Consider the following 22,710-nt stretch of genomic DNA (forward strand, 5'->3'; position numbering starts at 1 on the left):
GGAAGGGGAACTGATCCTCAGGGACGGAGAGCGTGGGTGTGTATGAGGTTGTTCAGTGAATGTGATGGTACCTGCATGTCTGGGGAGCTTGGATGGGGGGAAGAATTGTCGTCACCTCCGCGCTGACTTGCGGACGCGTCTGATTGGATGATTGCCCCCTTTGCTCGTCGCGTCAAAGCTCCCAAACGGCACTTGCAACTGTCTGAGCGTCAGTTCTATTATAGCAAGTGCACTTCTTTCTTTTCTTGGGAATATCTCCTTATCTTCCCCTTCTGTTTTGCCTTATTGAATTTCTTTTCGTAGACCCAGAGATGCGGACCTCGCGCATATCTCGAGACACTTCTAAAATCATCGCTGCGAGTCGTGCGAGGCGACCATTACGTCGAGCACCCTCTGCCACAAATGTAGCGACTCAAGATCTCGCCCTAAACACGCCTGATGCCAATCCTGTCGCGAAAGTACGCAATCGCGAGTCAGCATCATCCCAGAACAATGGATTCCAATCCTCTGACTCCGAATTGAGCTCGCCTGCAGAAGATCAGGATTCCGACTTCTCAAACACAATAACGAGCAAGAAGCGGAAGAGAGGGCAAGATGTCCCGGTGCCTCCGCGCGTCAAGCAAGAGAGCAAAGAAGTTAGCATCGCAACCATCGCGTCCCCGAAAAGGGAAAATGGCAAACCGAAAAAGGCGCGCCGTGTCCCCGCGAAGAAGACCGTCGTGAATGGCGTCGTCAAGGTAGAGGCACCGCCGAACTGGGAGGAGATGTATGCCCTGACACGAGAAATGCGCAACGAGAACGTCGCTCCGGTCGATACCATGGGCTGCGAGAGCCTAGCCGATCGCACTGCCTCACCACGCGATCAGAGGTTTCAAACTCTCGTATCTCTGATGTTGAGTAGCCAAACCAAGGATACCGTGACGTCTGTTGCAATCAAAGGGATGCAGGATAACATGCCTGGAGTATGCGCTTGATGTGATGTGGATAGTGATCATATGCTTACCAAGACAGGGCTTCAATCTAGAATCTGTCTTAGCTATAGAACCGCAAGCGCTGAACGCTTTTATCTGCAAAGTGGGCTTTCACAATCTCAAGACCAAGTACATCAAGTCCGCCGCCGAGATTCTTCGAGATAAATGGAACTCGGACATCCCAGATTCCATCGCAGGCCTCGTCTCACTGCCAGGAGTAGGCCCGAAGATGGCATACCTATGTATGAGTGCCGCATGGGGAAGGGATGAGGGCATCGGCGTCGATGTTCATGTACATCGTATATCGAACCTCTGGGGCTGGAACAACACCAAGCAACCCGAAGAGACCAGAGCCGCTCTTGAGTCCTGGCTTCCGAAGGACAGATGGCATGACATCAACAATCTTCTAGTCGGCTTTGGCCAGACTATTTGCCTACCAGTGGGTAGAAAATGTGGTGATTGTAAACTGGCAGACCGAGGCTTGTGCCCGTCTGCGGTAGTCGGAAAGTCCACAAAGGTTAAAAAGGAAGAAACAATTGTCAAGCTGGAGGGCACAGGCGGAAGCACAGTGGTCCATGACGAATTGACTGTGTCTCGAGGCCACGACATCAAATCAGAGGATGTAGCCGACATTGAGGACATGGGACTGAGCTTACGTACAAGGAGAGCACGAAGTAGGAAATGAAGCACAATTCAATTGGTGTAGAATCACCAAAGTATCCCACACATTTGTGCTGCGCCTATCCCGTGCATGAGGTTCAATAGTTCAAATGTCCACCCTCCTGAACTTGGCCATCCGCTGCCACTATCTTGTTCGTTGTCAGTTGAGAGCATGAACTGGCAGTGAACATGCATCATGGATCTGTTGAGAACATGAACTGGTGGTGAACGTGAACTAGTGATGAATACGTATCGTGCCTCTATTCAGAACATCAGCTCATATGAATGTGCATCATATTTCGTACCAATATTGCCAGGAGTTGCGTTCAGGTTCCATGGATCAGTGCGAAGATTGCCCTCGGTACTGGTTACTCCTGGAACGCAGACTGACTGCCTCAACAATTCACTACAATATTGAACCATTTCCTTGGGTCTTCTCACATATATATAAGAGGGCAAGCCGTCACCCTTTCAGTTCTGCACCAACATCACAACCATTATCACTCGACCACTCCTGCCAACACTGTCAACACTGCCAACACCAGATCCACTACACACCAACTTCCCATCATCCCACAAAATGGACGGAAGACTCGATCCAGTGGCTAACGTAGACGTCTTGGTCATGCTTGACGAGGTTCTTTTTGAATGGCTCGAGACTAGTCTTTCTCCTGAAGAAGCTTCGGCATTAGGCTTAACACCATCATTGACGGCCACGGTTCCAGCAGCAACCTCAATAACATCAGTTCCGCACATGTCAGCCGGAGACATTGGCATCCTTTCCGGATACATCTTCATTGGCCTCTTTTGCCTCCTTTTCGGATACATCCTCAGAGTCCTCCTCCAACGAGTCTAAGAGATCGATTTATATGCCCGCCAGAACCACGGATGCCTTATCCAATGTCAACATGCGAAGCCATTGGGTCAAGACCATCGACTCCCCTGTCGGTGGCGATATCGGAGCTTGAAATCCATCCAGACGCAGAAACTCTCCCTAAATGGTATTCTGAACCGGGTCCCGAACCAGATTTCTAACGTCACTCTAAAGAGGAAACCCAACGTCTCTATGATTAGGTCTCCCGAAGTGGTTTGGAAGGGATTCCTGAGCGAGATGACGCTCGCGGCTCGATCACTCAACCTGACTACAACGATGTTGAGTCTGCGCCGCAATGGATTCGTGACACCATGCGCACTTGCGACGACGAGATATTTTCTCTTCGACAAAATGAACGAGATGCAGGATATCGGGCTCCAAGTAGGGTTTCTACGCCATGAAGTTTGGGCCGCAGGAATCTACATACAGTCCGATCATTTAGTAGACCTGTATGGCGCTGAGTATGTTTTGAACATAGCACCTTGATGGGAGTTCATTGCCTTGGGCACCGAGGATTATGCCAGCTCAGGGCACTCTCGTCGGCGGAGATTGATGATGGGATACGGACCACTGAGGGCCCTCGAAACAATTTGTTGATCTGTTGTAAACTGCTTCTTATCAGTGGTTTAGGGGCAAACAAAACTACCAAGACATACCAAAACAATGCCTTGCATCTGAGCGTTTTGTGGTCATTTTAAAGGGTTGCGATAAGGGATGTTTTGCTTCAGGCTTTCTGATTTTGTCCTCTCAACAACACTTTCTGTGCTTTCGCTTTAAAGCTCTCGTGATTTGGGCAGATGTGCTCAAGGCGCGCACAGAGTTTTGCAGATATAATCTGTCATCTCAAAATCCGCTTGATTCTGTATCTGACTGTGATCTTCGAGTGGGTGTCTCCAGCGTGATTCCAGCACCTAAACCTACAGCAGCTGTTTGCCATGTCCAATACTCTGCTTTTGCGCATTTTTATAGGTATGAGGAGATCTGAGGCCACATTGCGATGGATAAATAGCCACCTAATAAACCACATCTATCTGAAGTGGATCACGACGGTCATATGTTACCATAGGAATAGAGGTGATAGAGAAATGCTTTCAATATATGCATAGAATGGCAGTCATGAGTCTCCACACTTTTATTATCCGAAACACCAGCACTCTTCAGTCTCTCAGCTCTGCCACAGCGAAATAGCCTTTACTCTCTACCACTCCTCTGTCCTTTACCACTGCTGTGTACTTAACCACCCACTGAGGCTCCACATCTCCCTTGAGCCCGTCTCCTGCGCTTTCACTGGCAAGGACCCCTACACCTTTCTCCCCAGATCCCAAAATCTCCCTCAGCGTGCCCCTTGGAAGCACATTGGTGCAATCGTTGTGCGTCAATAGTTGAATGCCCTGCTGCTTCGCATAGAGGATCAATGGCTTCGGCACGACGCAGCAATCTCGAACGTTGATCTGGTCAACACTGGGCTTGACCTTGGTCTGTGGGAGGAACTTGGACAACCGCTGGACGCCGAACTCCGCAATTCCCAGATTCGACACAATCCCTTCCGCATGCAACGTCTCCAACGTCCGCCAGGTAGTCAACATAGTATCAATGTCCTCTGGTACTACCTCTGCATCCCCGCACCCATCTGAGTTCGCCGTTGATGTGTCCAGGCCTGGAGTCGTAGGCTCGTCTATGTCGGAGTCCTCGTCGTCGGCGTCGAACGATATGCCCGGAAAGCTGACGATGAGTAGGTCTATCGACGTGGTGCCAAGTTCCCTTAGCACGAGATCGATTGCCTCACGAGTCTCTATGCAGCGCCTGGTCGCAGGTATGTTTGGAAGATAGAACAATTTCACGGTTATGTCGTAGTACTCGCGGGGTTCAGTGAGAGGTGATGGGGTATGGGTCGGTATGTAGAGTGTGGAGTCTTGCTGTGTTGTCCATGATCGGAAGGAAGGTTTCGCTGGTGTATTGGGTGTGGAGGGGGCAGACGATGCGCCGTTGATGAGTGCGCCGTTCTGGGGCGTTGAGGGCGATGACTGATGAGCTGTGAAGTTTGCGCGCAGTGAGGAGGTAAGTTCGGTATTTGATTTCTCGAAGGTTGGTCGTCGAATGACAGACGAGGTGCCTGTGAGTATGTTTCTGTTATCTGCACGTGAGTCTGGAGGAATCAGAGCTGGAATGGATAATGGTCATACGAGGTTGATAGCACGAGCTTCATTGTGAGAGTCTGTGAATCCTCCGAACCTTTTCACTCGGTGAGATTGTCTATATGGGAATTGTAGGGGCGCAATATGGTAAGGAAGAGGTGGAGAGTATAATTCTTGAGAAGAAGTTGAGCAGATGGAAGTGCTAAGAATGAATGTTTGTCAGCCGTCTTTTCGGCAGCCACTCCTAGTGACAGACAATTTGCGGATGGTTTAGCACGGTTTCCGACGAATCAAGTGTTGATTTGTATTATGTATTCTTGTGATCACAATGTCTTCAAACGTCTTGGATTAGTTATTTGAAGTTACTGTATCACGATGTAATCAATAGAGAGATAGAGTGTTACACGTACCGCGGGGTGAACGGCGGGGGAAATGCGCGTGCCAAGATGCCGATCCTAAAGCTGTCTGGATCTCTTGGGCGAAGAAGAACCTCATCACTTAAATCACCCTTTCAACGTCATGGCCATCAAGTAAGTCACAACCCTTCACAGAAGGGTTTTCACGAAATCTAACATGCATACCATTTAGATACCTTATTCTGCTCTCACGGCAGGGCAAAGTTGTACGTCCAACCTTGATACCCCTACCCAGCCACCGCTGACCCTCAATAGCGCCTTGCGAAATGGTTCACCACCCTCGCCCCCAAGGACAAAGCGAAGATCGTGAAAGACGTCTCACAACTCGTACTTGCTCGACGAACTCGGATGTGTAACTTTCTGGAATATAAAGGTCAGCGAGCTCGACAGGGGGTTCTCGACACACAGCCTGACAAATTCTTCCAGATACCAAGATCGTCTACCGCCGATATGCATCACTCTTCTTCATTGCTGGCTGCGACTCCACCGACAACGAGCTCATCACCCTGGAGATCGTCCATCGATATGTCGAGCAAATGGACAAATACTACGGCAACGTGTGCGAGCTGGACATCATCTTCAATTTCCAAAAGGCCTACTTCATCCTCGACGAGCTGCTCCTTGCCGGAGAATTACAGGAGAGCAGTAAGAAGAACGTGCTTAGGTGTATAGGACAACAGGACAGCCTCGAGGATATGGAAGTAAGTGAAGCTTGATCGGTCATCACAAACCCAACCTTCGCGTAGCCTCCCATGGCCCGGCATAGCTGACGTGCGCCTACCTCGTCAGGCCGAGGACGACATCGTCACCAAGATCATGTAGACGATGGCTTCTCGTCTGATACATGCGGCATGCGATGTACATATGCGATACGGCCGACATTGGTTCCGCCGTCGCCGTCCGTGGTCCTCTTTGAATTTAGCGCTAATCGTATACCCGTTCCATCATCCAGGACGCAGATGCCTTCAATGATAGACTGAAGCAAAGTGGTATGCTTTGAGCGAAGCCGACCACGATTTTGTTGGATTTGCATTTCACGGAGTTCAACGATTAGGCGTTATTTGGCATGTGTTGCAATGCGATATACCAATTTCGCTTTACGCATTCTGTTTGCACTGAACAAAGCTACGAGCACGGGAAATGAGCAGTCGGAATTGGGTGTTTGCGGATTCGATCCGACCACGCCACTGGAGAACGCACTAGCTGCTGTCTTGCCTTGGAGAGCAGACAGCGCTGGATGTACTCTTATTGAACAAAAGACACTGTTTCCTGGACTATTGGGCATCGCCCAAGAACTAGGTATTCTCTCAAGAGCACAAATGAGACTCGAACGTGATTTCACATGTCATGCCATCGAGACTTGCTTTTTTGACTCATTTCTTCTTCTGTTGCTCTCGGCTTACCATTCCCCGCGTTGTTTGACTTACACCACAGAGATGCATCGCCCTTCTTTTATGTTTTGCATGAATCAGTGTTCGGTGTCGATCATCTGAAGCAGGCAACAGCGCATGCTATCGTCTTGCTATTGTATTGCTCATGCCCGGCGCCTGGTTGGCTGGTTGGCTGGTTGGCTGGCTGCAGCGTATCTACCTCCCCAGGTGGTCACCCACTCTACTAACTTCCCGGGTTTACTAACACTCGATCACGACTGACTTGATATTAACCTACTGATGCTCTAGTAACAAACTCGACACCAAATAGACACCTCTAGAGCTCCCATTCGGTCGGCATGCACGATATCGTTGGCCACGACGAAGAGGTGGATAATGACCAATCAGCGTGGAGCTACGCGCACGACGCCAAGCTTGGACAACGACACCTCCGCTTGCGCGCGGTCAACACATCACCAGAGCCGGCCTGCCCTCATCACCTCTACATGTTTATACACCATCGATCTCCTGCCTGCTAGACCACCGTCTAGTCGAGCAAGTCATTCTCCCTGTCTCATCAGTCGAGCGAAAGCGTCGATAACAGCTCACACCAGCTTGCGCAAGGCCCCCTCCGAGTCACGATACAACGGAGCACCCGCGATAAGCACCAACACTTGTTGAGAGACCATCAGGTCTGTCTCGGATCATTGTTGCGACCGCGACTTTCCATCAGGGAACTTTTTCTATACATCTGGCACCATGAAGGTATGTATTGCAAGGATAGGGACTGTGGAGCGGTGAGCTGACGATGACCTGGCAGTACCTCGATCTATGTGCCCTCCATGAGGTTAACCTCGCCCTCAATTTCGACACCCAAGATTCGGCAATCATCGGAGGATGCGATCTCTATACAACGAAAGCCGCGGGCGGGGACAAGAAGTTGTACAAGCGCATAGAGAAGACCCTGGAGGACAGGCACAGGGATCTCCTCAGCGCGGTGGCCGATATGTCACCAGAATCTGCCGCAAAGTTCACGGATCAGATCAACCTCGAGCGTAACACACCCTTTGGCAGCTTCAACGAGACATCAAATCGCCATACATTCGCGTACTTGATCGCGACGCTCAATGCCACCCATGTCGATTACGACTTCGCGAACACGCTCAATCCCGACGAGTTTGGCCGGGAGACAAAGAAGAGTTTCATGCACAAGGTCGATATGACAATGTACTACCTTCGGCCACAGATCTATTCCCAAGGTCTTCCGGCGGGTGCTGTCACTCCTTTGGGTTCGCCCATCTGGAGCCCCCGATCGTGGCAATTGGTTGACAGCGAGATGGACATGGAAGAGTGCGAGTATTATGTCTGGCAGCCGTCCGACGATCCATTTGCCGACGATGGCGCTATCTGGAGCCATCACTTTTTCCTGTATAACAAGGATCGCAAACGTGTTTGCTACTTTTATCTGCGCGGCATCAGCGCGCTTTCTAACAGCCCGACACCGGCCATGTCTCTCATGTCGAAGCTCAAGCAGCATGAAGCTAGTAGCAATGCTGGGTCTCGAAAGCGTGCCGAGTACTGGCTTGGCAGCCGGGCGAAACGTGGCCTCGAGGCCTACGGCGAGAGCGACGAACTCGACAACATGGTCATTGAGCACCCCGAGGATGTTGTAGACGCTGAGGATGTGCCGGATCTTCGCACTCGTGAAGCTAGTCACGGCTTCGATTACTGTTCCTCGGATGACGACAGCGATATCGAGTCATACCTAGACCGCGAGCGCCACCCGAAGAGGCGAAAGAGCTCTGTGCGGACTCTTAGTGACCATCTTGCCGAGCAAATCACCATCTGAGACATCTTTACTCAATGGCTTCCTTTTACTGACACTTCAACGTGATCAAGTCCGGTTGGTACTTAACAACTAGCGACCGCTTTAACACTCCTTTCTCCTTTGTAAAGCACTGGTACGGCGTTCTGAGGGCAATGCTGCATTTTCCGGATGGTCTTGAACGTGACGGCCACAGGCGTAATCGGTTGGTGGGAGCGATACGATGCGCCGTGAGATGTGATATGTCACTCGAGATACCCTTTTCCTTTCCTTTTTTCTTGGTTGTCTTTTTTTAGTTCAAATTCTTCTATTTCCCCAATTGACTACAACAGGCCCTTCTCTCCCTGTTTCTCTCTTCTCACTCTCCAACCTTTCCTTCCATGCTATGCTCTGTTCAGTCCACAGCCCCCTTTTTTTCGACATGCCTAGTTGAACTTGTAATTTGTTCTTATCTGCAGAGTTTGTTCTACTTTTATGCGCGGGCAATGATCACTTCACGAATGAGAGAGAGAGAACTCGAGGCAACGCGCCACTAGTTGTATGTACATGTCAGTAATAGTTAGTCCTGCATGGACATGCAATGTTTATGAGATACGCTTTGAACACTACGCCCAGGACGTTACATTTCTACCTGTGATGGTGATGTGATCGAACCGCAGGGCACGTCAACCTGCTTGCTGAGGGTGTAGGTCACAGAGTACATCCGATGTGTATGTACAGTCTCCAATCCTCATTCGATCTGCCGACTTCCTGTAACCCGGCGTCTGGCTCGAAGGAAACCATTTCCCGCAAACGAGCAGGAGTGCAGTAGCAGAGCACGCAAATATAGAAACCAACCAACGAATCCTACACTCTACATCCACCAACCCAAGCCAGAGAAAGAGCAAGAAACTCAAATCGCTAAATCCGATACATATGCAAGAGCAAAGATGTGTGGTCAGCGACAGCAGTAACTAACACCAGCAGCAGCAGTAGTGGTAGAAAAATGCATGATCCATCACCCACATCTCGCATGACCGCCCAAACCTAGTTTCCCAGGCTCTCATCCCCCATTCATTCGACTACACAGGTTACGCTCAATCAACGCAGGGCAAGCGCAGAAAGCATCGCATCGCAGGGGAAACCCGAACCGACGATTCGACACCACTCGCAGTCGAAAGAGCCATGATCGCCGTGTTGGTGGCTTGCGCATCGGCTGGCTGCTTCCTCGAGACGTACACACAGCTACGTATAAGGGCATGTATCGTGACTGGCCGACGACGTTGCATGATCCCTCGCCGTATATGCGCGTGTGTGTCAGCAGTTCGAGAAGGAGGGATATGTATTCACCGATTGCGCTCGCTTTGCTTTCGCTCTGCTTACCCTGCAGGGAATCTTAGCTTCGCAGGGCCTGCTCGCCTGGTCTCGCCTGGCCTGGCATGCCTGATCGCTTGGGAGACCGATCGTTGGGGCGCGCTTGCGTGCAGGAAGGAGGGGAGTTACAGTGCGGTGCTTCTCTTCTCAGCTGGGGTGATGGGCCGAAAGGTTCGAGGGCGAGAGCGAGGGTTGCTAACGTGAGAATTGCCGCGCAGGTTCCTCGTATACATACAGGGAGGGGGTAGGCAATCGACCATGTGTGTATATGCTGATAAGACAGAGAAGGGGGTAAGTTAACCAGGTAAAGATGGAAATGTACTGTATGTCTAAGGAACGAAATGCAATGTACGTGACTTGACTGAGATCTAGCGCTTAGTAGTTACATGCCACGAGTAGATCATGCATAGTTGCGGGGATATGCCCATGTTGAATCTCATCGACGACGACGAGTTTGTCTCGCAGTTGCTGCTCGCCCCGAGCATTCCAAATCGTAAATGACCTTATGTGAGAAAAACTCGGTAACTACTGCCGTCTCGGGGCCTCACAAATCGAAGTTTGATACAGCACAGTAACATAATTATCCTGTCCTAAGATGGTCGTTGGTCGGTGATTCGAATATGATATGAGACCTTCAGCCCTAGATCTTTGATAAGCGACGGATCGGGTTGCCCTGCCGCCCCATGTCTGGCTACCGCATGAATGAGAAAGGCTGCGCGAAAAGTGAAACCTTACTGCCGGAGCGGAGGAGACCTGACAGACGGGTTTTACAATGCGAACGAGATTGCGCAGTACTATTCTGAAGGAGCGATATTAAAGTGTTTTGGGAGATAGAAAGGAAGAAAGTATGATGATAGTGTTTCAGTGGATGCTACTCCGTATAGTATTATGGATATTTCATATCGATGCTGTTGAATATATTCAATTATTCTAGTCCGATTTGGTACAATTTATTGGAGTTCTTCCAATTCCTGATTGTGAATTGATATGGACTAAACATCATGCGTTTACCTCAGAAGATTTCTCTTGTTATTCATCATTGCTGATGTTAACTCGATCACCAAGAGTAACCTCTCCCGAGGCATATTTAGCTATGTGTACTGTGTACTGAGTACTCTGTACATACATATGCATTCATCCTATTATGCTTGACACTATTCAACTCCAAATATATCGCAGCGTTACAATCCATAACGTGAATCCAATGACACTATTGATATCACAAACACCCACAATCAACACCGCTCAAACCTCGCCTCTCCTCCCCCAAAATACCAACCCTCTCGTGGATAATTAGAGTGCGGAGTTCTGCCTTATCAGATCTCTTGTCAAAACCTTGATCTGTGGGTGGTGATGCGAAATGGGGTATAGACTGCGACCCCTTTCCAGGCAGGCGCCCACAGTCCACTGTGGGGTTTCCAAGGTTGTGTTTATGCAGGCAATGTAGGTAATGTAGGCATCACGGCGGGAACCAAATATACACGTCACGATTCATGGGAGAAGATCGATAGAGACGGGCAGAAAGAAGGGGACAATGGTTACATCAAAGCCTGGATGCGGGATTCGGGGAGAGATTGATTGTATCTAGCTATCATTTGATAGAACTCCATCTGTCGTTATCAGCATCATTGTCAACAAACAAAGCCGTAAAAACCCCATCATGCCGCAATCCAACCCATCACACCTCACCTCCCTCTCCACGGAGCTCCTCTGGCGCATCGTCGAGGCCCTGCCCCTGAGCTTGCACTTCGACTTCGCCTACACGTGCAAGTTCATCACGGAAGGCTGCTCGAAGGTGCTGCAGAAGTATTGGCAATGGGTTGGAGAGGGGCGTTTCTGGTTTCATTGATGGACGCCAGGCCAGGCATGTTCGTTCATTCGAGGTGAGGCGCGACCACGAGTCGTTCCAGCAGTGGAAGACGTTCGATCTCCAGAACCCGCCCGACGACGAAGACCAGAGCGAGCCCATCCCCTTCGAGTTCCACGGGGGCGAGCTCTCTGTCTACTTCGCCTCCATAGAGAAGCACTTCAAGCCCGAACAGATGCAGAAGGCACAAGAGCAGACCCAAGAGTCGAGATGGATTCCTCAAGGCACCTTCTTCTCGCAAAACTGCCTCGCCTGTTCGGCACCAAGACGGTGGACTGGCTGCCAGGACTAAGGGTCGTTCCTGGGCTGGTTCCACGTGTTTTGATCCAAGGAGACGTTCGTGCCGGCTTTAGGTGTTCTCTCGTCCACTTGGATGGATCCGCAAGGGAAGGGAAGGCTCGCGCCGCATTCCCTCGCAGATCTGTTGCATTTGCCAAAGATTGAGTACATCTATACGGACGATCTCGAGTCCATATATGACGACGTTGACGACGAGATTGTGTGGGAGAGCGCCACTGGCAAGGGAACGTCAACCGTCTAACACATGTGCCTACACGACTGCGGTGAATTGCCAGGAGAGTTATTAAGAGCCATGGGCGAAGCACCGGAGAGGCTCACTTCTATGTCGTTTCGAGGGGGCAGCAAGTCGAAGGGGAATCTCGACGACTTCGACATGCTCGTCCAGGGCTTGGCCAAGGCGCAGAATGATTCCCTAGAATCTTTTATGCTCTATGGGTATACGCCTATGAATATATTTGACCGCATTCACGGATGCCGATCTAGCATATTCCATCCCGGTGAGCTAGAGGGCAAGGCGAAGGTGTTGAAGAACTTCACACTGGATTGGGAAGATATAAAAATGGAATCCGGGGAGTATGAGAACATCGACACTCCAGAGGAATGGAAGGGTTATGTGTCCAAGTACTATCCAAGAAGCCTCGAAACCGTGATTCTAATCGACTTTGTCTATTTCGAGGGAGATGGGGAAAACAGGGATCGTGATGATCTGGAGAAGGTGGAAACGATGCTCATCGCCATGATCGAGTCAAAGAACTTCCCTAAGCTAAGGCCTTCTATCTCAAGGAGTGCGAAAGGGGGCGGGACACCTCGTTGCAATCGATCGAGAGATCGCATGGTAGGGGTTCAAAAGCTCATGAAGCTGTGCACAAAACATAACATTGACGTTCGTATAGTCACGAATCAAGCTAAGCCGCTGCATTCAATAGAGGTCCCCGAGGCCCTCGATAAGTACGATTTGATCACAGGGCCGTTCGCGGGGAAGAGGCCATACGACTGCGTATTCAATGTCTACACTGGGCGCAGAGAACACCCCAGATGTGGGAACTGCGGATCATGCAGGTCGTGCTACAGGGTCTATACAAAAAGCTATGTGATTCCATTGCCGACAAAAAGGAAACAGAATCATGAACCATCGTAGGCGATATTGTTGAGGTACGGCTACTGTTGCGGCAGGTTATCGACGGTCAACGGTGGGGTGAAGGTTTATCCCAGACAAAGACAGAGGCATGTTTGCTCAGTACGTGAAGGGGCTACGTTCCAGGACAGCCAATAGGAGTGAGCGAAAGTAGAGGTGAACAGAGGTGTTTGGCGTTTGGTGAAGGCGTAGATTTAGAGCGTGTGGCTTGCGTATGGAAGCCCCATGTGGCCTGACTTGATGAATGTCAAGTTGTCACCGACGGGTAAGAGGCCGAGTATCAACCAGTGATGGCTTTGGATTGTTGAGAGCGCATCGTGGATTGGTGAAATCTGGGCTAGAGCCGCCCACCCGCATGATCGGCTGAGAGGAAGTTCTTTGTTGGCTGCGAAGCGTTGAATGCTGATGTTTGGTTCAGCTGGGGAAGGTCAGAGTGGGGGTGAACTACGAGGATGTAGTGAATCTGTATGCTGTCTGGCTGGGTGGGTTAGCAGTACCTGGAAGCGTACCGAGGATCAGGACATCGGGCCCAGCCGATAAGAGATGGCTTTTCCGAAAACGGACATGATATAATGCCTCATGGGGACTGGAAGGCTTGTGGCTTGCTTGACAGTGAATGAATGGATTGCGAATTGTTTGGTTGCGGGGGAGTTAGTGGCATTCGTAGGTAAGTTGAGGTTGAGGACGGGCTGGGGTGCAGAAACCAAGATGGTGGATGGGGGAGGGACGGCTGCACGACGGAGCGAGGCGGATCAGCGGGAGCGAAGGCGAGAGGCTGTTGCTTTTTGGTTCTGGACAGACAGCGGCACGTCAATGTCGAGGGTCGAGGTCGAGGACCAAAGATCGAGATCTGTTGGGACTCGAGGGTGGACACGCGTTCTGGATGGTGCTCACTGGTGACAGTTGGAATCATCTAGCTTCTGGTTGATGTGGTTGGTGTACACGAAATTATGGATCAATGGGGGTGGTGTACACTGGATGCTGGTAGGTACGTACCTAGTACCTAGGTAATTAGATAGATATCCAATACACCTGCTAAATAGAAAGAGTTGAGGAAAGGGATGGTGGTAGTAGGAGTAATTAGATAGTAGATGTTTACTCCAAATAGACACGAACAATACTCCGTACAGATTCAATTGTCATGGTTATGTTCATGGTCATTGTTATTGCAAGAGATTGTTGGTTTATGCAGGAAACGAAAGAGGAAAGTAGGACGCAGACTGATCAGATTGGATGCTTCGAATCTGGAAGGCGCCCTTGCATGAGGACACGCTGATTGGTCCCAGCAGGCAAACAACCCAATCACTTGTACCCGAATTGGGAATGAAGGAGATTCCAATTTCAATCCTCTTGGCTCTTCATCTCCCCCCCCCCCCCCCCCCCCCCCCCCCCCCCCCGTTATTCCCAGTAACAATTACAGCATTTAGTTAACAACAACATCAACATCAACATCAACAGCGATTAACTAACTATTGTACACTTGCAGAACTACTATGTGCGGTAAGTCGGGCCCTAATAGCATCTGTCTAAAACTTCTGCTTTGAACCACGGGACTCGTTGTCCTCCCACGACTGACTGCCCAATCGAGCATCTGTCTAATTTTCTGTGGAGCAAATACTCACACGTTGCCAGTCCTCCTCTTCTTTCTTTCTGCTCTTGGGTATACTCTGGCTTCTCCTCGGAGATTTCTTTCATCCATTCAACTTACCACCTACCAGCACCTTGCTGCATATTGTCATACTCTTGCAATGATATACAGTCAGTTGACCCAGTCGGGTTCATCATTGACGTCTTGCTTCTCCACAAGGGAGATGCCTGTCTGGCGCACGACCAACGCTGTAATACAGACTGTGCGCCACCAAATTTAGTCCAAAGTGGAGAAAGACACTTGTGGACGCTCCACCTAATAATTGTCGTATCTGTCTACTTTGGTGACTTGGATGATGGATGGACACGAATGAACAGTATGGACAGGGTGGGCATGGGCATTCTCCATTCTGCCACTTCTGCTTCTACTCAGGAGGAGAGAACCCAGCCACAGGGCACGTGCGACCTCGACCAGCGAGCCAGTGCAAGCATCCAAGATTGCTTGCTAATTTCGAAACGCGCTCATGAACCACTGCGAAATTGCGAATTTCCGAAACAACCTCTTCTTTTCAATAATTTGCCACATACCGCACATGCTACATGCCTCTGACCTTGTGGTGCCTGCCTGCCTGCCTGCCTGCCATTGCGCAAGGATCGAGTGGCCTTGAGAGCTCCATCTGTCACGCTTGTACCCCGTACCTGAAGATCGTAATGCCACCCAGATCTTAATTTCTTCATCCCCCCAGGGCTCATGCCTACACAGTAATGAATTACATTATGACGGACAGGTCGAGCAGGAGCAAAAGCCACCGTGCGACACTCCGCGGCTATCTTCACTTTGTGCGAGGTTTGGGCACCCATGGTACGTTTTTGTACCAGGTCACCCAGAGATCGTGTAGTCCAAAGTGGCACCGGTCCGCGAAGCACAAGGGCACAAGGGCTTGCTTCGGGCTCGCCACTGATGAAACGGATGTTCGTCCATTGGCTATTCATCAACGACGTACTACTGTGCACTCACGACGCGCCTTGTTCTTTGCGACTTGAAATTTTTTTTCTCTTCCCTTCGTCCAATTTACCATTCAAGCACATGCTCGGAAATTGAATTGACTTCAATCTACCGCACCAAACTACGCTGTAGATTGCAATTCGTACAGCTAATTCAGTTGGATCGCTAAGTCGCTCGGTGGTAATTAGCAACGGTCCATCGTTCCTCTACTCCAAACATTATCTCGCTAGACATTCGAGGATTCAATGACAGCAGCAAGCTAGTACTCCATAAACGTTTACACTTCCCGATGACCACATCGTTGCCTGACATCTGAAACAAAGCATCATTGTAAACGGTACGTAGTTCGACTCGGTTGCTGTGGTGATGTTTGCGTGTATACTTGTACCGTGCCTATAAGGGAAAAAACGGTCGATAGTCGATACTTGGCAGGCAACTGGTGGGTTGATTCTTGCACGGAGTACTGCACTGCCACATTCGCTTTCGTATGCTCCCGCTTCCAAACTCGTCCGTACCTTTGATCTTTCTCAAATTCACTCATCGTGATATTGTAAATTTGTATCTCTCTCACATGTCGCCGTCGCTGCACCGACACCGACGACGTCGAGCGATAATCATAGTAAAACTGCGTGTTGTATTACATGCATAACCAACCAACCAACCAACCAATCGCTTCCCTCCCTCAATCTTCCAAACTCCCCCGACCGCCCGTCCCATCCATCCCGTCCCAAATTGTTCGGCGGTCGCTCGCTCGTAAATTTCAGGGTCCAAACCGAAGAAAGAAAATGGTTTCAACACCACCGCTTTGCCGCCGATACGATTGCGAAAAATCCAAAGAGAAAGCAGCGGCACCGAAGTGGAGCCCACTCCCACCGACCCCACTCCATAGCTACGTCGGCGCGGTTATCCTATCTATCTCTGGTTACAAGTACATGAAACGGATGGTATGGGTTCGTTTAAACCGTTTCATAGGGTTTTGCGGTGCCAAGAGGGGGAGAGGGAGCGAGGAGGATGCGATTAGTAACGGTCTGGGCGACGGGTCGGTTGGACGCTGAGGTTGAGGTAAGATGGGAGGACGGGAAGGCGAGCTAGTTGGTAGGTAGTATGTAGTTATTTCGTTTTTGACGTTTTTGACGGCGGGTGGAACGATGGGGAGAGGGAGCGTTTGGTAGGGCTCTGTTGAACGGGCGGGAGGTCGGACGAGGGGTGAGGTGGATTTGGCTTCTCATGTTTTGATCTTTACGGTTTTATGTGACCAATGGTTGCTAGTATGAAAGATCAAATTGGAGTTTCTAAAGCTAACTATAGGTATGCAACGAGAGAGTCGTTGAAGTTTACGTTGTGCTAGTATACCAATGCATCTATCAACGACATCTCAAGCACTGCACTACAAACCATCCACAAGACCTCACATCGGAACCCGGATACTCGTACCGCCATTCGGCACCCTCGGGCATGGCAAAATCCAAACATATCTTTTTTTTTTTCCCACACTGGCACATCTCACGCGGCGGCGCTGAAGAAAGACTAGTGCGCCGAAGGGTCCCTGAAGATCACTGTTTCTTGACTGACTTTCCTCTCCCGCTAATTAGTCTAGGTAGCTAAAACGTCTGCCTACCGGTAATTATGAACGTCGTAGTTTTTTTCTCTGCAGAGAGAAGAAACGGCGGCTCGGGTTGTGTGCGGCCGGGGGATGGACGATTGTAATCATTTTGTCTTTCTTTCGTAGTTATCTCTCTGTAGCTGTGGATTGGGTGTTGATTCGTGTATGTGCGGACGTTTTGTACCACCTCTCTCCCTCGTACGCGCATACCTACACAGTATGTACGAGCAACGGAAACCCGCGAGTCCCCCGGCCCGACCGACCAAAAAATTCCATACGACTTTCCCTTCAGCGCGTATTTCGTTTTCGTTGTCTGTTAACTAGCAACCTAGGTAATTACGATTACCATCACCATCGCCAACGTCGTTGGGAGGCGCGCACGCGAGTAATGGGACCGAAGATAGGTTGTCCAAGGGTAGCCGGTTACACTTGGGGAGGTGGGGATGCCGAATTGGGTAATTTGGGAATATGACGATGGGGTTGGATGTTGGGTACGCCAGGCGGGTAGCGGGCATGCCGTTTCTTTCTCGTCTGTCTTTTTTTTCTGTCTTTTGCTTCCTGCTGTGGTTAACTGGTTTGTCTTGGTGGTGGTTGGAGGGAACCAGCCGTAGTCCGTTGTGTGCCACGGATATGCTACCGTGTAGTTAGTTATCAGCCTCGCTCGCGCTTGTGTACGAAAAGTCGTTTGTCTGTCTGCCTCTGCCACGGACGGGACGCAGCGAGGTCAGGTGGTACGAGGCGGGGGAAGGAGGAGGAGGGGAACTTGGCATTCATTGGAAGTGCACCATCTGTAGGTACGTTAATTGTTACTAAGAGGGTGAAGAAGTCTGGAACGTGGAGGGCATTGAGGCTTGAATTGATGCGGGGGAGAATTTGTGTTGAGTGAATGGGCGTTGTTAGTTAGTGACAAGGCATTGTTGGGTTCGTTGGTCGGACTTTGTGGGGGAGTTTTATGCTGGGGCGTTGGATCGGACTTGAGATCGCTATGCAGCGGTATGCGCATAGTTATAGGGGAGTATGTAAGTGTGTCGAATAGTGCTGCGGCTGGGATGTCACAGAGGAGAATTAAATGGAATGTATGCAATGCGTCGTGGATATGTATTGGAGAATTGTAATTGATGCTGGCTATGAGAATTATGTCAGTATGGGGAAAGATAGTTTGGTTAATGGTGACACAGGCAAGCGGCAAGGCCGGCACAGAGGAGATTCGATATGACGAGACGGTGACTGGAGTTTACTATCTGCAAGTGGTTCTGGTGTTGATGTGGATATAGCGGATGTCGAAGTGGGCACAATGGGAACAGAGAGCAAAGGGCCGATACATTGGCAAGTCATGTTATCGATCATCGTCACGATCAACGTCGTCATCGTCATCGTCATCGTCATCGTCATTCAGTTCATTAGCATCAATTCAATCGTGCAAGGCAGAAGCGAAGCAAAGCACAAACAATACTATTGTAGAATGATACGATGGATGTGGGGGTGGCACGAACGAGAAATGGCAACAATTGCGACAACGGTTTTGGGCCATAGCACGGAACGGCAAGGTGAACCAGCCCAGCTTCTCCGCACTCTCGTCTATCAACATCCTATTTACGGCGAAGAATAGGCAAGTCAGGTTCAAGGCAAAGGGAAAGCAGGCAAGCAAGCGAAAGAGTACGAAGTTAGGTTGGTTGGCTCGTCTCTCTTTCACGACTCAGGTCGAACTAGAGCTCACCCGCAGAGGGCACATGTTTGCCCCTGCATGAGAGGGAGATGGTGTGGATGTTATGTGCATCGAGGATAGCGCGGCTGTTTGGTGGTCGTGATGGACATTGGATGGTTGGATGCATCATGGCTTGCCCATCATCAACCCCGGTCTCCCAGTCCACTCTTTACTCCACTCTTTCTTGGGCGCGGTCTCCGCCGCCGCCTGCGTAGACAATGTCAATCTTCATATCGCACGTCGTCGTTCATCTAATCAGGATTCGGGTCAGGGACTGAGGACCATTCAGAGATGTTCGTCCCGGATGCCGGATGGGATGGGTGATTTTCCTCACCTAGGTCACACGTAGATGGCTATCGCGGCATGTTAAGGTGAGGTTCGTCCCTCGTAGATAACGAAAGGTTGGCGCGGACGGGAAGGGAACTGGGCATGCAAGGCACTGGAGAATCTCGAATAGGTACGGAGTCTGTATCGTACTGTGCTGTGATGTATTGTTGTTATTGCTTTCACTTTCAATATACAGGGGGCCTGGCGGTGACCAAACCCGCAGTGGGGACCTGTGATTCACATTGCAATTGTTCAATACTTGTAGATTGTATTGCAAAGTACGGAGTACTCTGTAGGCAATCTTCTCTGTGCTCTGGACTCTACGTCGTGCGGTCGTACTGTGTAGAGAGTGCATTATCGAGCGATGAAGGGTCTACTCCTCTGTAGTAGTGTGTACTCCGAAGATACCAGTCGAGAAGGGAGTGCAGTAGTGTTTCCGTGTGCATGTCGCGTGCAGCCGTGCCTAGCGAGCTGGAGCGAGTAAGAGCCCGGCATCGCCGCTCGATGGACGTGACCAGACAGGGCCACTACCGCCTGGCCTGCCTGGTCTGCAGCGCGATGCTGCAGGATCATGAACGGCTTCGGATCGTCGACTGGCACGACATACAGATAGTCGGTGGGCGATGGTGGTGGTGGTGGTGCGGAGAAGGAGGGGAAGATGGGAGGCAAAAAAAAGCAACGGGAGATAAGCTGCAGACAGAATTCGCCTTCCTTCGCCTTCTTTCTCGTCTTCTCTTCTTCCTGGGGAAGAGATCGACTTGCTTGGAGTTGGAGATGGTAGGGATTGGGAAGCAATGCAGAGAGCCTATCTATCTACACAAGCACGACTAGGATCAACTATCACACACACAACACCCTGATCTACACTTTCGCGAAGGAGTGTCGTTGATTAAGGGTTCCTACACCATACAGGATTCTCGTATCTTGCTACATACCTTACCTACACTGCTGTGATTGTTCGTGCTGCCTGCTCCGTGTGGGTGTATTGGTGGTTAGTGGGATGATTACAGAACTGCATGGTGCATATCGCAGAGCAGAGACTCGAGACTCGAGGGTGACAAGCTGGGGCGATGTGCCTTGCTATCGCGCTTCCTGACACGAACGTGGTATGGCGGGGATGAAGGAAGGGGTGCGAAAGATAAGTGTTGCATGAAGATGCGTGCCTGGTGCTGCTGGACGACCGGAACAGCGACGAGGACAATGACAACGACGACGACAGCCGTACGACATGATCTAGTCTTGCAATCAAGGCGGCGTTCAAGAAGAATTGAATCTCGACCGTCGGACTCCAATGCTTAATTCTTCATTCCTTCCTTTTTCTCTAGTAATTCCTCTTCACCTTCTTTCTTTTCCTTTGTGCCTGGATAAGGCTAGGAAAATAATAAAAATCAATAATCCGAGGTCGAGATGGCTATTAGCGGAGATTAGGTTCGGAGGCGCTGCTGAGAGAGCAGAAAAAGCGAAAGTGAGGGAGATGAAAATTCTCGTGAGCCTCGTGATGGTACTCGGTAGGCAGTAGTTACGCTCGTAAGGAAACGCCCGCCAGCCAGCCAGCCCGGCCAGAGCCAGAGCCAGCCCATTTCCATCCATCGGCGAAGGCGCGGCCAAGAGTTGTTGCTTGCAGGATGTGGATGGTGGATCTGGTGGGCGCACCACCACCACCACGCATGTAGAGGCAGCCTCTCGCCGGCCAGATCGATTGGAATCGGACATGTATATTCATGTGTAGATATGTACACATACACAAACAGGTACCTACAGCAACTAGTTTGCATCAAAACAAGAAAAGTCGCTGTTCTTGCAGGTGCCGGATGTGGACGGAAATCGATATAATGCTGCTTTACAGAAGGGTGTAGGTACAGTATACATTAGCAGAGCTGTTTGTTCGGTAGCGTAAACCGTAAACCGCACGAGTAGATCATGGGGGAGTCGATACTGTCAGGTACAGTTACGACAGCAGTGAGTGGTAATTAGAGTGCAGCATGGGTGTTGTCACATCCCACTATTTATTACCTGTTACCTAGGCATTTGGATGGAGTCAATACGCTAAGCAGTCTACAAAACTCCACTTGTATACAACTTGCAAAGATCCAAGAGGAAATAAAATTATTGAGGCACTCACTATGGAGTAGTTTAGACGATAAACGAAGCGAAGACGAAGACGAAGACGAAGACGAAGACGAAGACGAAGACGAAGACGAAGAGGTTACAAGCAGCGAACGGGGACGCCGCAGAAGCCAGCAGTAAACAGCGTCGTGGCCATCGTCACCGTAGTCGACTGGCACCAACCACGAACCAACCCTCAGCCACTGCGACTAACTGGACTAAGGAATAACGAAGTCGACTAGTGATTAGGTGGGTTCAAAACAACTCACACTCACACCCATTACTCTTTCTGTCTGACCACCTATTACGCAGGTGACAGTGCACTCATCAACATCTTCGCTATCACCGTCGTCATCGTCTTAGACCGACGGACGGAGGTTCGTACGAACCCGAGTTTACAAGTCTGATATGATATGATATGGTATGGTACGGTATGGTTTAGTTTGGGAGACGTAAGTATTAGTATAAGGAGGATTATGATCATGATCATGACTATTTCCATGACCTGAGATATACTAGATGGTCTATGGAGTACTCTACTCCACTCTATGTGACGGTGACTTTTTTGAATTGAATGAATTACGAAGTACTCGAACCGAGGAATTCGTGGTCTAATCTCCCAAGGTCTTCTTCCAGCACTCTAAACCTGTAACCTGTAACCCGTCCAATTCCTTCAATATGAAATGCATTCAGGAACATGATTTCCCCTCCTTCTTTGCGTACCTACCTAAGGTATCTTCGTATATTGTCGTGCTGGACGACCACCACCATAATCCCATCTCTACCAATAGTGGTGATAATAATAGCACCAGTCGTAAGGAATAGTTCCCCCTCATTGTTCGTTCTCTTCCATCTTTGAAGGAAAGTTTGGTGCTGGGACTACAGTGACGATTGGCCATTCCGAAAGCGAGTGTTACCACCCATACTGGACTGGGTCAACCCATGTTTGAGGGGGATTAGGGTAACTGTCCACAGTAGTGTCTAGTTGGTCATAGCTCGCCAAGATCTACCAAAGCCAAAGAATCCCCCAATTCGCTATCGTTTTCATCTCCTCTCATACGCACACAGTAAGTCACCTAGGTAGGTAGTGGTCTCTCTCCTCCTCATCTCACCACCCCTGGTCGGTTCCTAGATTCTTAATCCCAGTCACACACCCTCTCTCTCTCTCTACCCTCAAACTACCCCTGTCCCTGTCAATCTGTGGACCTTTCTGAACTGGACCGTCTGTGTGTCTTGTGTCTGTTGTTCTCTCTGTGTTGTGGTAGGCCCTTCTTCTTGTAAAAGCCTTTCAAGGCCCTTGCAACGGAAGACTGAGAGACCCCATGTGCTGCTGAATTTGAACGAGAAAGAAACCCCCCTCCTCTCCCTCCTTCCCTTCCGTCCCCCCCAGTCTCCAGTCAGTCCAAGTGCCCCTTCCCTTCCCTTTTCCCCTTACCCTTCCTGGGCTGGGCTGCTCCTGCCTCTTTCCCT

The 22,710-nt window shown here is 50.1% G+C and overlaps 6 protein-coding genes across 6 annotated transcripts; 5 read left to right on the forward strand and 1 right to left on the reverse strand.

Moving 5' to 3' along the window:
• Window positions 1-311: 311 nt before the first annotated feature.
• On the forward strand, window positions 312-2,487 carry BU24DRAFT_463638 (DNA glycosylase; the record flags this gene model as incomplete). Its single annotated transcript, XM_033532145.1, has 3 exons — window positions 312-962; window positions 1,012-1,645; window positions 2,084-2,487. The coding sequence occupies 3 exons, from the start codon at window positions 312-314 to the stop codon at window positions 2,485-2,487; spliced, it is 1,689 nt and encodes a 562-aa protein (XP_033383235.1).
• A 1,175-nt stretch (window positions 2,488-3,662) lies between these two features.
• Window positions 3,663-5,031, reverse strand: BU24DRAFT_451826 (uncharacterized protein; the record flags this gene model as incomplete). Its single annotated transcript, XM_033531146.1, has 2 exons — window positions 4,689-5,031; window positions 3,663-4,632 (listed from the first exon to the last, which is right to left on the reverse strand). The coding sequence occupies exons 1-2, from the start codon at window positions 4,709-4,711 to the stop codon at window positions 3,663-3,665; spliced, it is 993 nt and encodes a 330-aa protein (XP_033383236.1). The 5' UTR covers window positions 4,712-5,031.
• A 128-nt stretch (window positions 5,032-5,159) lies between these two features.
• BU24DRAFT_463640 (AP-2 complex subunit sigma) lies at window positions 5,160-5,878 on the forward strand (the record flags this gene model as incomplete). Its single annotated transcript, XM_033532146.1, has 5 exons — window positions 5,160-5,170; window positions 5,229-5,262; window positions 5,312-5,429; window positions 5,483-5,757; window positions 5,846-5,878. 5 exons carry the CDS (start codon window positions 5,160-5,162, stop codon window positions 5,876-5,878), a joined length of 471 nt encoding a protein of 156 aa, XP_033383237.1.
• Window positions 5,879-7,075: 1,197 nt separating this feature from the next.
• BU24DRAFT_223340 (repressor of RNA polymerase III transcription MAF1) lies at window positions 7,076-8,453 on the forward strand. Its single transcript, XM_033522086.1, has 2 exons — window positions 7,076-7,191; window positions 7,247-8,453. The coding sequence occupies exons 1-2, from the start codon at window positions 7,186-7,188 to the stop codon at window positions 8,273-8,275; spliced, it is 1,035 nt and encodes a 344-aa protein (XP_033383238.1). The 5' UTR covers window positions 7,076-7,185; the 3' UTR covers window positions 8,276-8,453.
• A 2,804-nt stretch (window positions 8,454-11,257) lies between these two features.
• Window positions 11,258-11,628, forward strand: BU24DRAFT_423800 (uncharacterized protein). Its single transcript, XM_033528346.1, has one exon. The coding sequence runs from the start codon at window positions 11,265-11,267 to the stop codon at window positions 11,451-11,453; it is 189 nt and encodes a 62-aa protein (XP_033383239.1). The 5' UTR covers window positions 11,258-11,264; the 3' UTR covers window positions 11,454-11,628.
• A 10-nt stretch (window positions 11,629-11,638) lies between these two features.
• BU24DRAFT_493407 (uncharacterized protein) lies at window positions 11,639-21,538 on the forward strand. The gene is made up of 2 exons (XM_033533962.1): window positions 11,639-12,808; window positions 21,272-21,538. The coding sequence occupies exons 1-2, from the start codon at window positions 12,016-12,018 to the stop codon at window positions 21,379-21,381; spliced, it is 903 nt and encodes a 300-aa protein (XP_033383240.1). The 5' UTR covers window positions 11,639-12,015; the 3' UTR covers window positions 21,382-21,538.
• The last annotated feature ends 1,172 nt before the right edge of the window (window positions 21,539-22,710 follow it).

This window comes from Aaosphaeria arxii (genome assembly GCF_010015735.1).
Source record: "Aaosphaeria arxii CBS 175.79 unplaced genomic scaffold BU24scaffold_5, whole genome shotgun sequence".
In the NCBI taxonomy this organism is placed as follows: domain Eukaryota; kingdom Fungi; phylum Ascomycota; class Dothideomycetes; order Pleosporales; genus Aaosphaeria; species Aaosphaeria arxii.

Coding starts and splice junctions, on each gene's coding strand:
- BU24DRAFT_423800 (XM_033528346.1), top strand. CDS start 11,265: ATGCCGCAATCCAACCCATCACACCTCACCTCCCTCTCCACGGAGCTC.
- BU24DRAFT_493407 (XM_033533962.1), top strand. CDS start 12,016: ATGTGCCTACACGACTGCGGTGAATTGCCAGGAGAGTTATTAAGAGCC. Junction 12,809..21,271: donor GCGCAGAGAACACCCCAGAT/GTGGGAACTGCG, acceptor GGAGTAGTTTAG/ACGATAAACGAAGCGAAGAC.